The following is a 16843-nucleotide window of genomic DNA, read 5'->3' as shown; positions in this document are numbered from 1 at the left end:
AAAGAATTGTGGTCACCATGAAATTACAGAAACCGAAACTTCTGGGCTCCTCACTTGCATAAGCCTCTTCTAAAGAAATACTTACTTTGTCCTTAATTATAATAATTTTGTTTTCTCTTTCTTAAAGAGAGGCTTAGAGATAGGCATTGTATCAACAATAAATTCCATAAAACCTGCATTCTCCTGTGAGGATGGACCTGGAAAGAGGAGCCCACAAGAAGGGACAGGTCTGAAGTAGAAGAACTAAGTAAGAATGCTATTTCTAAGGCCAAGAAAGGAGGGAGTTTGAAAAGGAAAGTAGTGGTTAACAGTCCCAAGGAGCTCCAGTCAGATCTGAAGGAGCCCTTTGGTCTTTCTCGATGGTTCTCAACACACGTGAAGACAAGGGCTTGTTCTTTTCTCTGAGTGAAGTGCTGGAGGAGACGGTGTACAGCCCACCATATAGGAGGTCACAGGAGGTTACAGCTCCTTTATTTCTTTTGAAAGCAAAAAACAAAACAAAACAAAATAAGGACATCTGTTAGAGAAAGAGATCTGGGGAAAGGAGCTTGAGGAGGTGGTAAAAGTTTAGAACACCCTTGGAAGGCAACAGGAGGGGAATTGGCCAAAACCAAGTTACAGAGTATGAGGAATTGAGGGGAATTTCCAGCCTCAGTGTTTGGCTATGAATAGGACAGGATTAGATGACCAGTAAGCTCTCCTCCATCTCTTTCACCTTGAATTTGTGGGAAAGGGTGCCTTAGAGCAGTAGTTCTCACACTTGGTTGCTCAGTGGACTCACTGGGTAAATTCCACATGCAGAGATTCTGATTGAATTGGGGTAAGGTCTAAGCATTGAGAGTTTTTAGAGTCACAGGCGAATGATTCTAATTTAAAGCCAAGACTGTGGGATGCCTGGGTGACTCAGTGGCTGAGCATCTGCCTTTGACTCAGGGTGTGATCCTGGAGTCCCGGGATCAAGTCCCACATCAGGATCCTTGTATGGAGCCTGCTTCTCCCTCTGCCTCTCTCTCTCTCTCATGAATAAATAAAATCTTTAAAAAAAAAAGCCAAGACCAAAAATCACTGCCTTAGTAATATTATCTGAGGATATTATATACTGGAAATATGAGAACTAACAAGATAAGTTTATGTTTAGCTGTCCACACCACGAGTGCCAATTCCTGTGTCTGTTTGGTTTTGTTATTTCCCTTTGGACATGTGTTTGCTTTGGAATCTGAGGGATAGGACACATCGCTGGTGTCTTAACAGCTAACTTGCATCCTTCTGTGTGGCAAACACACAAATTATCAAGTTTTATTCTTAAAAGAATCCTATGAGGTATGTTTTCACATAATCCCCACTTCACAGATCAGAAAACTGAGCCACAGCGGGATCAAATAACTTTCACCTCGCTAGCAGCCCCAGCTGGAGAACCATCTAGGCACATTCAAAACTTCTGGACAATTATCTCTCATTTAATCTAAGCAGGACTGACCTCCAACTCACTAGAAACCTCTTTCAGCTATTTGCATTAATACCTGCAGTAATCAAAATCAATGCTACAGTTGTTTTAGATGGATCCACGGTGTTCCTTAAACTTGGTCAGTTTATATGTAGCCACTCATACAGAGATGAAGGAACCTTCTATTTTCCTTCAAGGTCAGGAGTATGTTCACCATTTCTGCAATACGTCATTGCTTCTGGGCAACGAAGTAAACACTTCACAGGGTTTGTCTCCCTAATACTCCCTGAAATAACTGCTGATCAGCTCCAGATTTACAGTCAGAAGAAAGTTAGCCTTCATTCTTAATGTCTTTAGTTGCGTACATGAATTGGTGCGTTTGAAAGGAAAGTGCCTAGGAAGCCAAAATTTGCATGCTAACACAGTACGCAGGAATTTTTTTTTTTTAAATGAAGACAACTGAAGGAGCAAGAAATAGTTTGGTTTTTACCATAGGCAGTGCCTGAATTTCTTTCTTTTCCGGTTTGTTTCCGTTTTGCAGGCCTTTCTTGTCGGTTTCTCTCAGCACCATATCCATTCTTTTCATAATTTTCAAGTGCTTCTTGCTGAGTTACAGATTTCATTGTGGCTTTTCTATTCTCCTCTACCAAAACATCCGCTGCTTCAAGTACTTCCAGATCATCAGCAAAGCCAGATAGGCCAAATTGGCGCTTAGGCAACCTGCGTAGAAACAATACATCTCACACTGCAAAACTGAACCATAAGAACTGGGAGGTTCAGTCCCCAGCTGATCCTGGTGGGCTCCAGAAACATCAGGTTTGAGCACTTCCTCATGACTTGGTGTCAAATTAGCTAGTTTCTTAGGTTTGCAGAGGTGTTTGCACAGACATCAAAATAATATGGCTAGCATTATTAGTTTTGCCTCTGGGACATGGTATTAAAGGCTGGGAGGATATAGTAGAAGAGAAAATTGTTATTTCCTTGTTTTTCTTGTGCTCTTTAAATTTGTTATATTGGCCCTATATTACTCTTAACATTAGAAAATAAGAAAAACCAAGATATATCTGTTGTAAAACATAGAAGCATCCCAGCCCCAGTGGTTCAAGTCAGGTAAAGGACTGGCATTGCCTGTGACCTTTCTTTAGGGGGAGATTCTCCTACAGGGGACAGAGCTATGGGACAACCTCAGCTCTACCTTCAGCCTACCTCCTGATAGGCCTAAAAGGTTGTAGCAGAGTGTCCCCTCGGTTTGGACCCCCACATTTTCCAATGAGTTCAGGGGATGGGTACTGGTTTATTCCACCTAAAAATAAAATAAAAAATCGAGTCAAGTCAAATCAAGCATAAAATAAAACTTAAAAATAAAATAAACATACAGTGAAATAAAGCATAAAAACAAAATGTTACCCATTAAGACATAAAATTTAAAAGAAAAAAATCAAAGCATAAGATAAAATCAAATATACAATAAAACAAAATAAAACTAAAATCAAACAAAACATAATGACCAAAAAAATACACTGACATAAACTGAAAAAAATATAAATTCAAGTAAGGCAATAAAATAGGCACCAAAATAAAGGCAAATAAAATAAAAACCAAACAAAATAAAGCCATAAAATTCATCCTATCATATAAATTATATAAAATAAAATCAGAACACTAAAGAATATACCAAAACATACACTTAAAGCTAACATAATAAAATGTAAAAAATAAAGTAAAATGAAATTGAAATGGACTAGAAAAGTAATTCCCACAGGCTGCTTCACCCTCAGAGCCACTAAGCTACAACTCTCTCCTTCACCTCCTACGAAGGACAGGGATCAGAATCCACATTTTAACAAGATCCCTGGAAGATATGTGCACACATTAAAATTTGAGACACACTGTTATATGCCACTGGATTCTGTAATCCATATACCTGGATATAGGAATAACAATAACTCTTCCCCAAAAAAAATTTTAAAAAATAAAAAAAACAATAACTCTTCCTTATATATGTACAACACTGGTGCTTTCAAATTCTATCCACACATGTATTTGAATGTAGGCTTCACACATAAGAAAGAGACTGTAATTCTCATTTTGGTAAATGAGAAAAGCCAAGAGGTTAAGTGGAAAACGGAGGCCTCTTAGTCACCCAAAGGAGAAGTTCCAGATAAGAAAACAGCACTGGGCTTGGCACAGCATCAGGGCAATGACAGCTCAGGGTTTTCAGGAAATGCGGTGAGGGTGCCCTCTAGGGACTTTCCAGAGGACGGACTAAGCAAGGGTAAAGGTGCACACCAGGCTCTAGTAAGTTCCTCTCCCCACCTCACTCAGGGCATCCCCAGTGCTTACTTTTTAGAAGGTTCAGGAAGGCCTGTGTGAATCCCTGGGCATAGGCTACTTCTGGGCCTGAGATTCCCTCCAGGTGCAACAGATGCTGCTCAGAGGGAAGGCTGGCCACACCCTCTAGCTCGGCCAGCTCGTGGGTACCCACGCCCGGGCCCAAGGCCAGCACAAATAGAGTGATTCCCTTGCACTTGGCCTCCAGGGACAGAGTCCTTAGCTTCTCCTGGTCCCAGCTGCTGGTCTCACTGGCCACGATGGCAAAGAGGACCTGCATCCGCCTGGGCAGAGGGGCTGCCAGGAGCACCTTCTCCAGCGTCCACTCCAGGGCATGTCCCAGGGCAGGAGCTCCCTGCAGAGGGTGACGCAAAGCCTCGCGAAGGTACCTCCGCATCTGTGTCTTTTGGCCATAGGATGTCAGGTGGAAGCCCTCCAGTACAGGAGGGCGCCCTGCACCCGGCCAGAAGTCTGGAGTTGTGTGCATCACCAGGGCAGCACGTGACCCATGGGGGGACACGCCAGGCTGCGCAGCCACCTCTAGGTCCTCGAGCACAGCATCCACTAGACTCAGGGCCATGCGGTACACGTCAGCCGGAACGCCATAAGAGCTGTCCACCACGAACGCCATGTCAATGTCCCCTGCCAGGGGTCCTGGCACGCTCTGTACACACTCTGGGGATGGTCTGCACTTGTCTGGGGAGGAAGCACCAGGAGAGGCTGGGGTTACCACACAACCCTTCCCCCTTCCCCCTTCCCCCTTCCCCCTTACCCCTTACCCCTTCCTCCTCTCCTCTCCTCTCCTCTCCTCTCCTCTCCTCTCCTCTCCTCTCCTCTCCTCTCCTTTCCAGCAAACACATTTCACTCTCGGTAAGAATGGATGCTGCTGAGTGCTACCTGCATTGTGTTGAAATAGGCGAGCTCATGGGCAATGTAAGCAATCATGCCCATTTTTCAGGAGAATTAATTTAGACAATCTAATGCTACATTTAATGCTTTTAACCACTAGGCCATGGCTTTCTAATCCCTAGGTTCACAGACACCTGCCTGGTTCAGTCCTGTCTCTCTTACTGGATGTGTGGCCTTGGGCAAATTATTCAGCCTTCCCCATGCCTGTTTCCTCATCTGTCAGATGGAGATAGTGATGATGATGATAATAATAGTATGTACCTTATGAAGTTGTTTGTGAGGTTAAATAAAAAATGAGTCAAGTACTCAGAACAATGCCTGGTATGTAGTAAGAGCTCAAGCTCAATGAATACCTCAATGAATACCTCAATGAATGTAGGTTTATGCTTCTACAGGAGAAGGAACTGCAACCCAGACCATGTCAAATCATTTGATGCGACCGAATAAGTTTCCAAAATGATGCCCACACCAGTTATCCTGTTAAAAGAGGGGACCGATAGCTCCCAGGGCATCCCCCAGCTTGTAAGTAACATCAGTGCCTGCCAGGTGATTGCGGAGGCTGTAAGAACCACCCTAGGCCCTCGTGGCATAGACAAGCTGATTGTAGATGGCCGAGGCAAAGCAACAATTTCTAATGATGGGGCCACAATTCTGAAACTCCTTGATGTTGTCCATCCAGCAGCAAAGACCCTAGTGGACATTGCTAAATCCCAAGACGCTGAGGTCGGTGATGGTACCACCTCAGTGACCCTGCTGGCTGCAGAGTTTCTGAAGCAGGTGAAACCCTATGTGGAAGAAGGTTTGCACCCACAGATCATCATCTGAGCTTTCCGCACTGCCACCCAGTTGGCAGTTAACAAGATCAAAGAGATCGCTGTGACCGTGAAGAAGGAAGATAAAGTGGAACAGAGGAAGCTGCTGGAGAAGTGTGCCATGACCGCCCTGAGCTCTAAGCTGATTTCCCAGCAGAAAGCCTTCTTCGCTAAGATGGTGGTGGATGCAGTGATAATGCTCGATGACTTGTTGTAGCTTAAAATGACTGGAATCAAGAAGGTGCAAGGTGGTGCTCTAGGGGAGTCCCAGCTGGTAGCTGGCGTTGCATTCAAGAAGACTTTCTCTTATGCTGGGTTTGAAATGCAACCCAAAAAGTACAACAATCCAATGATTGCCCTTTTAAATGTTGAGCTTGAGCTGAAAGCTGAGAAAGATAATGCTGAAATCAGAGTCCACATGGTGGAGGATTATCAGGCTGTGGGCCGGAGACGGGGGCCGGGGCCGCCCACACTGAGAGGCACCTTGTCCCTCACAAGAGTGGCTGGCAGGCTGGCTGCAGGGTATGCTTACTCTGTCTTGGTTAATGGGTATTATGAGGAAGGGGTAGTAATTGGCCTGCTCAGCTCTCACTGGAGGTTTTTTAAATAAACTTAAAGACTTGAATAAACTTAATAGACTTAAAAAAAAATCATCTGATGCTGTGAAAGCAGTTCATCAACTGTAACATACTCTACAAACAGCAGCCATGGTATGCGACTCAACTGAAGTTCCCAGGGATAACACTGCCATCTCTCATGGCAGTGTTAGGTCTAAGTATGGATAGAGTAGAGGGAACAATTCAATTCCCTTTCAATTTCACCTATAGGACTCACTCTGGCCCCATTTGCCATGGGTGCGGATGAGAGCTCTCTACACCTGGGCATGCATGGACTTTAGCACAAAGTTCTCTCTGGCACAGATTAATATGGAGTGCAGGTATAGTGATGGAAGCTAAAGACATTGAAAGACTTGCCAATATCCCACTAGTGCTCAGTGGCAGTTCCAGGCTTAGAACCCAGGATTCTTGACTCTTAGTTCAGAGGTCTGCTTGCACACTAAGTAAGGAACATAAGCTAAGTCATCTACAGGAGCCCAGTAGGACAGGTAAATAAGCAGAGCAGACCAGGGAGAAGACATAGGGATGGAAGGGACTGTGGGACACTCACAGACACTTGCCCCCATCAAAAGAGGTCAGCCAAAACTCAGTTCGGGCTGACTGTGGCTACAAAGGAATGCAGTATCTGTGATTTTCAAGATAATTCCTAAGAAAAACTGGAAATCCAGACTTCACAGGAATTCCCAGATTCTAAGACTCTGCACATATTCAAGTATATACACATCTGCAGGGAAGATCTGGCCAGTGGCCACCAATGAATTCATCCTGTTCTAAAGACATCAAGCTGATCAGAAATGCTGTCCGGGCTTACCATAGCAGAGGGTACAGTAGGCCATGTGCTCCAGGTCCTGCTGACTCTCAGTCTCCCAGACAAACAGATGAAATCTGTTGGTTCCATCCGCCTAATCCAAACACATATACAAGTTTGTCAGTAGCTAAATTAAATTTCAAGTCATGTTTTTCATGCTTTTTTCTAATTGAGATGAGAAAGACATTCATATATTTTTAGAGACTATATGTAATTATATACAGATAAATAATTTGGTATTACCTATTACAGTTATTATTGTCATTTAGTTCTCTAGTTCTAACCTAGACGTTAGACTATCATCGCTGTGGGGACATGCGGGTCTTCAGCCTCAAATGTGTGCAAAATTCAGCCAGTGTTATGTTGTGTTGGAATGAAGTTCAGGGAGTTGAAGATTCAATCATTTATAAATTCCATAAATGTTTAATGATTGTCTGCAGTATGAAAAATGCAGTGTGGTGGGAATTATTAACACAAACAGGCAGACCCTCCAAGGAGGTGGCCATTATAGGTCAAACACCATTAGAATGAAAAGAGATAGATAGGAAGGGAGGCCTCTCTCACATAGTCTAGGTGTTCAGGGCTGGTACACACCAAAGCCAGAAGACAAAAGGGAGGAGGACTCAGGGAAGGGAAGACTTTGGAGGGATGGCAAATCAATTTATGTCCTTCCTTCAGCCTTTCCAATTATGATTAATGTAATAATTGATATCAAAGCTTAAAAGCAAACTATTAATAACAATAATAAATCCAGTAAGTTCATGTGACAACTAGTTAATCAACAGTCAACTAGTTAATCAACAAACCTACTCCCTCTTCTTCCTAAGGCCACAAGTAGACTGTCCCTTGTAATTAATTGGGACCACAAGTAGGGGCTAGCCAATGCCATGTAGGTGGATAGATACCATTTCCAGTGCATGCATGATACTCTGTGTGTGCACATCCACCAGCCAAAGGTAGAGGATTCATAAAAAGGTTTTGAGGCCCTTCTGTGTGATGGGTCCATTGACAGGAGCCCAGGTCTTGAAACGGCTGCACAGAGCAAAAACACTACTCCCCTCCACACCCACATCAAAGGACCCACGTTCACTTGTGACTGATGGCAGAAATAATACTTTATTATGTTAAGCCACTGAGACTTGGACATGAATGGTTACACAGTTAAGTTTCCCTGACAGATGCAGATAATTTGCAGGACTTCCACCTCATGATGAAATTCAGAATGCTGTCAGATTATTTCTCTCTGCATGTGAGGTTGGATATCTAAGATTAGTCATGTACATCACGTTGTCTGCTCTCTGTCAAAACATGAAGGACAGGGCCCCACTGAAGGGCAGCTTCTCCTCCTTCATCCCTGTGGCCAGGACCACATAGGCTCTGGACCCTCCTCTAGAATTAAGGGGCTAGGGACTAGAAGATGTCACACTACCCTCAGGGAGAGAAGATGGGCAAAGGTTACTTTGGAAAAGGATTTTCTATAACTTGTACTCCTTACAGAGCTCTTCAATCTTTCTGTTTGGGACTGCAGCATACCCTCAACTTTGGCTCTCAGAGTGAGCTTACTTGAAAGAAATATCTATGTGGAGAAAGAACTATAAAAAGTTGAACTTTAGTGCATGCTAATGCAACACAAAAACAACATAGAAACTTTCCTAAGACTCTTAAGAAGAAAGGCAAATGTATTCTCTCTTGTTCCTCACAGGGTTTTGCTTTTTCCTGACTTAGAAATTCATATCAACCAAGACTGATTAAACAGCTACTAAATAAAAATTTTAACAAGCCCTACAGAGGTACAAAAATGACAGTCACCCCTTTTAAAGAGCTTAAATCCTAGCAGGAAGGATGGATAAACAATTTTCAAGAAAGAAAGAGGTCCAATAATATGTTTTAGGAACACAGGAAAAGAAGATTCATTTGAAGCACAAGTCATAGAAGGAGCCTGATGACAATAGTGACATCTGGCACTTTGGGAAGAATGAGTAGGATACTTACTTAGTACAGAAGCAGGTGAAAGAATTACAGAGTGGAGTAACAGCATGTACAGAGTGGAGGAACAGCATGTACAAACCAGAGGCAGATAAATAGTTGTTTATAGAATTCTCCTTAGTGTTCCCACTCCCCAGAGATTAGAGAACACCCTCCTCCATGTGCAGCTACACAGCATATTTGATACCCTTGAAACCCGCTGCCAGATGAAGGAGGCTGACATGAAGAAAATGTGCAGAGTTGCAAAAAGTCAACATTCAGATCTATTCCACATGGCCATCAGATCCGAGTACTGACCAAACCAAATTAATCACCTGATTAATCACCAGGGATTATAGAGAACAGTAGAGGTACGTAGATGGCCACAAATCACATGAGGCCATTTGAAATGCTGCTGAAATCAGGATCCACAGCAGTGTTCCAGGAGCTATAAGAAAACTGAGATAACCCTAGGAGCATCCATTTTATTCCAAGCGTTGTGTGGAAACGCTAAGTTCGGGTACATTATTTTTAAGTCACAGGAAACATAGGTGAAGTGTGTTATAAAATGCAGAGTTTGTGTGGATTTTTAAGGTACTATGAAAGACGTCAAAGAAATTCAAATATCCCCCCAAATTTGATCCATGGGAAGAGTCTAATGTAGCACTAACAGATTCTGTGTCAGGATCCCAGGTTCTAGTCCTTGATCTGCCTAAGGTCCTTGATGTGACCTTGGACAAGGCTCTGGCACCTCACATTCCTCAGCAAGATAGCTAATAGTCTGAACAAATGCCACAAGTTTTCTTCCTGTTTCAACACAGCCTGGTCCTAATTTCCAGTCTTCTGTATTTGCCTCATGTTCAGGACACTGTGTCACCTTTTCTACTCTGAGCAACTCAAGAGGATGTAACTCTTCCATCTGTTGTCTGCTTATTGGAAAATTACCAAATTCAATTGAATTGGAATAGTTACAAAACTTACATCTTTTTAAAAACTTCTCTGGGGAAGAATAATTTTATGATCACACTTAAAAGAGTAGTAAAGACTACTCTTACAAAAATAAAATTGTGGGAACAAGTACACAAAAACACAATGGAAGTCCATAGGGAACTATGATTCAGTATAGATTCATCTGTGTCTACTTGTCATTAACAAACCTCTTATTACTTTGAATTTGAACTTGCCAGCATGGTCCTGGTCATTGATAAGGTAACAAGATAATTCCTGGGAAAGCTCATGCAGGGAGTGTGGGAGGGAATCCAGTAAGAAGAGAGGAGAAAATTGGCTCTGTGATTCTTACCGCAAATTCCCATCAGTCCAGAGATGGACATTTTAAAAACAGAGTACCTTAAACATAGACTAAGTGATCTGCTTGAGGCGCAAAGCCTTATGACAGTTTAAATCAATGCCTTTGGCAATTCTCTCAACCAACTTCATTCCTGAATGTCCAGCTATGGTCTGTTGGGACTAGTCGTGTAATAAACAGAGGAGTGTATGGAGGGGAGAAGACATGGCACGTAGATTTGCATTAAGGTCTTCTTTTGTTTCCTAGATAGATATTTTTTCAAAGGATTCAGATAGCCCTTAAACCCTCAATTTTTAAAGAAGTCCTCATGAGTTCTGAGCTACAGAGACCCACAGGGTTCAATCCAATGTTTCAGCTCCCCGTATAAAGCTGCCAGGGTCATGGGACAATGTTCTTTCCTGGGACTGGGCTAAGGGAGGCTCTTGGCTTGGATGGATGGGAATAGAAGGGAAGAAAGCAAATGCTGTGGAGGAGGATTTGCCTTGGACAGAGGGAGACTTAACTGGACCCTAAGGAGGGAGGCTTAGAAACCATCTGGCTTCCAGTTGAGTCAAGAACTTGGAGGACAAGGGAAAATAGGCAAGGTAGGGAAAGAGGCAGATGGAGAGAGTAGTCACACAACTTGTGACAGATGCCAGGAGCCTAAGTCTAGCCCCTGCTCCTTGCAGCTGGCATGCTTCCATCCCACCAAGGCTGCATGAAACAGCTGCCTCCCCCTTGGACTCTCCAGCTAACATCAGGGGTTGGCATTGGATTAAGGTGTCAGGTGGCAGAGTGGAACTTGGGAACCTGACAGACCGGAATGCAAATTCCAGGACTATGCAGTCTAAAACAAGTTGTTTACCTTTGACCTTCCCTTACCTCACCTGGGAAATGCAGATTATCATTATTAACTTGTGGGACAGTTACAAGGATTAGACCAACACTCCTCAAACTTTAAAAGTCATGCAAATCATCTGGGGTCTTGTTAAAAACACAGAGCCTAGGATCGTGCCCCCATCGGGCTTCACGCTTAGCACAGAGTCTGCTTAAGATTCTTTCTCTCCCTCTCCCTCAGCCCCTCCCCCTGCTCGAGCAGGCAATAAATAAATAAATAAATAAATAAATAAATAAATAGATTTTTTTAAAATGCAGAGCCTAATTAATTAGATCAGGGGTAGAGTCTGAGATTTGGCATTTCTCATGGACCTGGGTAATGCTCATGCTACTGGTTCTGGGACCATATTTTGAGTAGTGAGGGGTTAAGGTGAAAAGGCATGAAAAACCATATAGCATGGTGGTTAGAACTTCATAGGTGCTTACTAAACAGAAGCTATCTAATCTTTTTTATTATTATTATTTGACAGAGAGATCATGTGCATACATGTGAATACAAGCAGGGGGAATGGGAGAGAGGGAGAAGTAGACTCTGCTGAGCAGGGAGCCTGATGCGGGACTCAATCCCGGGACCCTGGGATCATGACTTGAACCAAAGGCAGCCACTTAACCAATTGTGCCACCCCGGTGCCCCAGAAGCTGTCTAATCTAATAGTCACTGGGCAAAGAGGCACTCTTAAGGTCCTTGAAGAGATGCTAATAATAATGGCTATTCACCGAATATACACATAGAAAGTGTCAGTCCAATGTCCCTGTAGGTGCTACCTCTTAGAACTCTTATAACAAATCTGTGAGTTTATCCCCATTTTATAGGTGAATGAGCTGAGGCCCCAGTGCCAAGAAAATGTATCCAGATAACATATGGAATAAAAACAGTGTAAAGTCTCATTACCTAATTCCTACCCTTGGTTGCTGATCCTGGCCTTAGAGGAGTAACAATCTAATGGAAAGCAACAACCCAAAAGGCCTCAGGAGTAGCTTATCCATGGCCTCTGAAAGAGCCTCTCCAAGCAACCCAGTATTTTCTTTAAAAGAAAAAAAAGGGGGGAAAAGTCTTCCTTTAACTATTCTAAATCCTGAAATTATACCAAAATTTAAAATTACCCCCAAATTTTTTTTTTACCTTCCTCTTAATGTTTCTATCTTCTAAAGTTGATTTTTCCTGTCTCCATGATAGCCAGCATTCTTTGGATTCTTCTTTTTTAATACACAGAAATAAAAATAGGGCTAGTTCATAGATTTATCTCATAGTGTTGTAAAGATAAAATGAGTTAATACATGGGAAGAATTTAGAACTTCTAAACCCTCTTCCCCTTTTTTACTTTTGAACTCAAAATCTCATTGCTAATGGGAATTCCAGACCTTAAGTAAGTTATTTAACTTCTCTGTGTCTCCATTTCATCATCTGAAAAATGGGCCCATAATAACAGTTATCTTGCTGGGCTGTAATAAGGATTAAGTGAATCAATAAGTGGAAAGATCTTAGCACAGTGCCTGAGTCAATAAACATAAGCCATTTTCCCAGGTACCATTTCAAGGGAACATGCACTAGAATTTTCATAAAGGAAAATGAAATTTGAAACCTGGCACTCAAATTGCATTTTCCCTATAATCCTCTGCTTTTTAACTTTAAAAAAACGGAGCAAATATTTTGAGACACACACAGCCAATTGGATCCAGGCACAAATAGTCCAATGCTGCAAAGCTGGTATTTTTAGGGCTAACTTCTTAGCCCTACTAAGCTACTCAATGAATGTCTTTTAAAAATCTTTTAAGTATGCCCTCACAGCCTCTGAATCATGTTTAAATGGACTGAGAAGTTAGGGCATCTGTTTATACAATCATTTCAAATTGAACAACCATCATTTTTCAGAAGGGGCATATGGGCATTGTTCTGTGAAATAAAATAGCATAGACGAGAAAGACAAAAACCTCACAAAGAGTCAAAGAGATTCCTCAGGCAGATAATTCTGAAGACAAATTACAGGATATTCCTACTCTCCTAACAGAATCCCCCTAAGGATAACACACAGAGTAGAGGGGAGGTTAAAGGTGGCAATAAGCCCAGTTATAAAGAGATGAGGATCTTTCTGACAGGCCCTGAGAAGGGAGTTGTCATGTTTATGGTTTCTCTCCTTGCCCGTGTCAACAGAAACGAGGTCATCCATTACATTTGAGTTGGAAAGCACCATTTAGCACCATGTAACATTTCTACATTGTTACATATAGGAAACAGAATTGGTTTCCAGCATCTTGGGGCCAGAATATCCCCAAAAAACAGAAAGGAGAACAGAGACAAATGATGGAAATGAGGTCCAAGTATACTGAAGCTGACAAATACTTTTCACATACCATTATATCCTTTAATCTGGAGCCCAAAGCAACTAAGAGGGCAAGAACATTCTGACTAAATATTAACACTACATCAGATCCCAACAGTCTGCCCAGGATCCTTTCAGAGAGCTGCACTGACAGGCATTTGGGGGGACATAATTATATCCCCAAGGATCACTCTCCAAATGTTAGGAAATGCCTTTTGTTTGTTCGTTTAAAGATTTTATTTCACTTATTTGAAAGAAAATGGGAGAGAGAAAGAGAACACAAGTCGGGGGAGGAGCAGAGGGAGAAGCAGACACCCCAGTGAGCAGGGAGCCTGCCATAGGGCTCCATTCCAGGACACCAGGATCATGACCTGAGCAGAAGGCAGATGCTTAATCGACTGAGCCACCAAGGTCCCCAGGGAGATGCCTTTTTGAAAATACATCATTACACCAGGAAGGGAACTAGATAACATCCCCTTGTGACCCTCTCTCCATTTTAAAGCTGACCAAAATGAGACTTAGAAAGACAAAGGGGCTTTTCCAAAGGCACTTCATCACTGATGAAAGAGCCACTCCCTAATTTTAACTGTTACTTGATTACATCCTGCCTTTATGAATCCATTCAGGAAATTATTGACAGCCGCCCTCTTGCCAACCCATATCTGTCCACACATCCTGCTGGACAAGAGGGATGTAATAGCAAACAAGGAACTCATCCTCTGCATCTTAACTTTGTTTCTCAAAACCGAAGGTATGTAGTCTAATAGTTTGCAAGCCGTCACAATTTTACCTATTGATTCTCAGAAGCATATTCACAGTTGCGACAACAGTATTTGTCACCTACCATTTCTCATAAGAGAAAATTAAATGGTTGAGCACAGCTAAATTAATTAGCTATTTAGGTTGAACCATATGACATTTTCATTTCTACAGGTCTAACACAGTTGAATATTGGCAATGTCACATGGTTCAAACTGACATTCATAAGCATCCTGGAGTCTCTTAAATGGAGAACCACTCTCTTTTTTGATAGATCATCCCATATATTCCATGTGAATGTGTTATGTGAATTTCAGTTAGAAAAGCCAAGTCTGGAGAATAGGTACATAAATTGTGATATACACACTTAGAATAGATCAGAATAGTAGTAAAGAAGAATAAGTTACCCGTATACACAACATAGATAAACAAGGAGAACTGACATTACGTTGAGTGGAAGAAGCCAAATACAAAAGAGTACATGCTATAGGCCTCAATTGATATGATGGCTCAGAACAAGCGAAACTACTTATTTTCCTGTTACTGAAGCCGGAAGAGCAGTGACTCTGCAGAGTGGATGGTTTGGGAAAACATGAGCAAAACTTATAGGATGTTGAAAGATATCTTGAACCATGTCTAGGTCACAAGGGTTTAAACATTTCTAAAAATCCATCCAGCTGTACATTTTAACCTAATGCCCTTTACCCAGTTTTATAGTTATATGGGTATGTATTTTATACCCCAAGAAAAGAAGGGAAGGGAAGGGAAGGGAAGGGAAGGGAAGGGAAGGGAAGGGAAGGGAAGGGAAGGCAAGGGAAGGGAAGGGAAGGGAAGGGAAGGGAAGGGAAGGGGGAAAGAATGAAGATTCTACAGACCTTCATGATATAATTTAGCGTAGTGGTTAAGCATAGGCTCTGAAGGCAAATAGTATTAGTCTGCCAATAACTAAGTTTTTGACTTTTGATGGTATACTTAACCTTTCTAAGCCTCAGTTTTCTTATCTCTGAAGCAGAGATGTATAGTAATACCCACGTCATAGAGTTTTGGGGATATTAAATAAATTAATGTTTGTGAAGCACATAGCACAGAATAAACACTCTAGAGTGGCCAGTTAGTACTAGTAATAACACTAGTAGCAGGGTCCCTACTGAGGACTCCTGCTTCCCATGCATACACATTGATTTCTGGAGAATTCTTCCTCTGAAGCTCTCACTCAATGTGGTTCTTGATGGAGGGATAAAAGCAGGTACTAAGCCCCCACCCCCTCCATGGCTCCCCTGCTTACCCACAGGGCACTGGGGAGGTTGTGTTCCTCCGTGAAGGTGATGACCGTAGAGGTGATATCCAGCGCACTGAGTTCCAGAGTGGCAGTGCTAAAGGCATCCCCACCATGAGTCCAGCCCGCCTGGAAGAACACAGCCACTTTCCTCATGAGAAGTCCAGAGCGCACACGTTTGAATACATGTCTTGCCACAAACCTCATGGCATCCCCGAGGTTCCTGCTGCCAGATGACCCTTGCAGGGGGATCCTCTTGACTTCCTGCAGGAGTGAGGGCTTCCCTTTGTGGTCTGAGAAGCGAATCAGGTAGTCTGTTTTGGCATTGTACGAAACGATGGCCACTCTGGCACCCGTTGGGCAGTTACTGTCACTGATTTCCATCTTCATCAACAGAGACAATAGAATGTTTCTCATCCTCTCAAAATCCGACTGGGAAACATCATTCGACATGTCCAAGGCAAAGACCACTTCGCATTTGGAAACACCTTGACACAATGGACACACAGATTTAAGGTTTTCTGTAATGCGTCTGAGCAGGTGAAGTTGAGTGAATAGGAAGATACATTACCTACCTGCTGAACAAGCTGGAAGGGAAGTTGTTTTGGAGAAAAAACAAGACATCGTTAGTTTATGTAGGCAGTGGTACATTTTCCAGCTGAGTGCCTTGATGTGAAAACCATCTCCTCTGAGAAATTCAAGCGGTGACCTTCTCCAATTCCTGCCTGAGTTTGGTAAAGACCTCTATTTGCCCCCGATATCTATTCTCCCTTTTTTTCTTTTCTTTTTTTTAAATTTAAATATTTTATTTATTTATTCATAAGAGACACAGAAAGAGAGAGAGAGGCAGAGACACAGGCAGAGGGAGAAGCAGGCTCCATGCAGGGAGCCCGATGCAGGACTCGATCCCGGGACTCCAGGACCACATCCTGGACCGAAGGCAGGCACTAAACTGCTGAGCCATCCAGGGATCCCCTTTCTCTTTTTTTCTATAGTAGTAGATCCCCAGTCTGTGTCTGGGCATATGGGTGCCTGGAATAAAGACTCCATTTCCCATTGGGGGAGCTATCTTACTAAGTTCTGAATAATGGAATAAGAGAAATAGTAGAAACAACTTCAAAAAGATAATCTTCCCCTTTTTTCCTGCCAGCTGAAGCTTGATGAGTGTTTTGGACCATCCTATTCTGAATCTTTTTTCACTTAGTGTATGATGACCATGTATTCTTTTCATCAATAAGTTTAGAGCGGTATCACCTAGTTCACTATAGATATGATATTCCCACCAAAATCTCTTTGTGATTAGCACACTTGTACATGTATCTGTGCCTCTCTGTTCGATTATGGTGCTATACAAATCTCCATCATTATGGTTTTTGATATGCAGGGCCCAATTGCTCTTCAGAAAGTTGTACCAATTGA

General features: G+C 42.5%; 1 protein-coding gene across 1 annotated transcript in view; it reads right to left on the bottom strand.

Moving 5' to 3' along the window:
• Window positions 1–16843, bottom strand: part of LOC129507006 (collagen alpha-4(VI) chain-like) — a 91788-nt gene that overhangs the window by 7536 nt on the left and 67409 nt on the right. Inside the window, exons 31-36 of the mRNA XM_055321101.1 lie at window positions 16000–16011; window positions 15434–15912; window positions 6925–7015; window positions 3788–4471; window positions 2651–2747; window positions 1935–2164 (exon numbers count right to left, since the gene is read on the bottom strand). Of these exons, the coding sequence (XP_055177076.1) occupies window positions 1935–2164; window positions 2651–2747; window positions 3788–4471; window positions 6925–7015; window positions 15434–15912; window positions 16000–16011 (1593 nt within the window). The remainder of the gene's footprint in view (window positions 1–1934; window positions 2165–2650; window positions 2748–3787; window positions 4472–6924; window positions 7016–15433; window positions 15913–15999; window positions 16012–16843) is intronic.

This window comes from Nyctereutes procyonoides, unplaced genomic scaffold, assembly GCF_905146905.1.
Source record: "Nyctereutes procyonoides isolate TBG_1078 unplaced genomic scaffold, NYPRO_anot_genome, whole genome shotgun sequence".
Lineage (NCBI taxonomy): Eukaryota > Metazoa > Chordata > Mammalia > Carnivora > Canidae > Nyctereutes > Nyctereutes procyonoides.
This window is presented reverse-complemented; position numbering and strand designations above follow the sequence as displayed.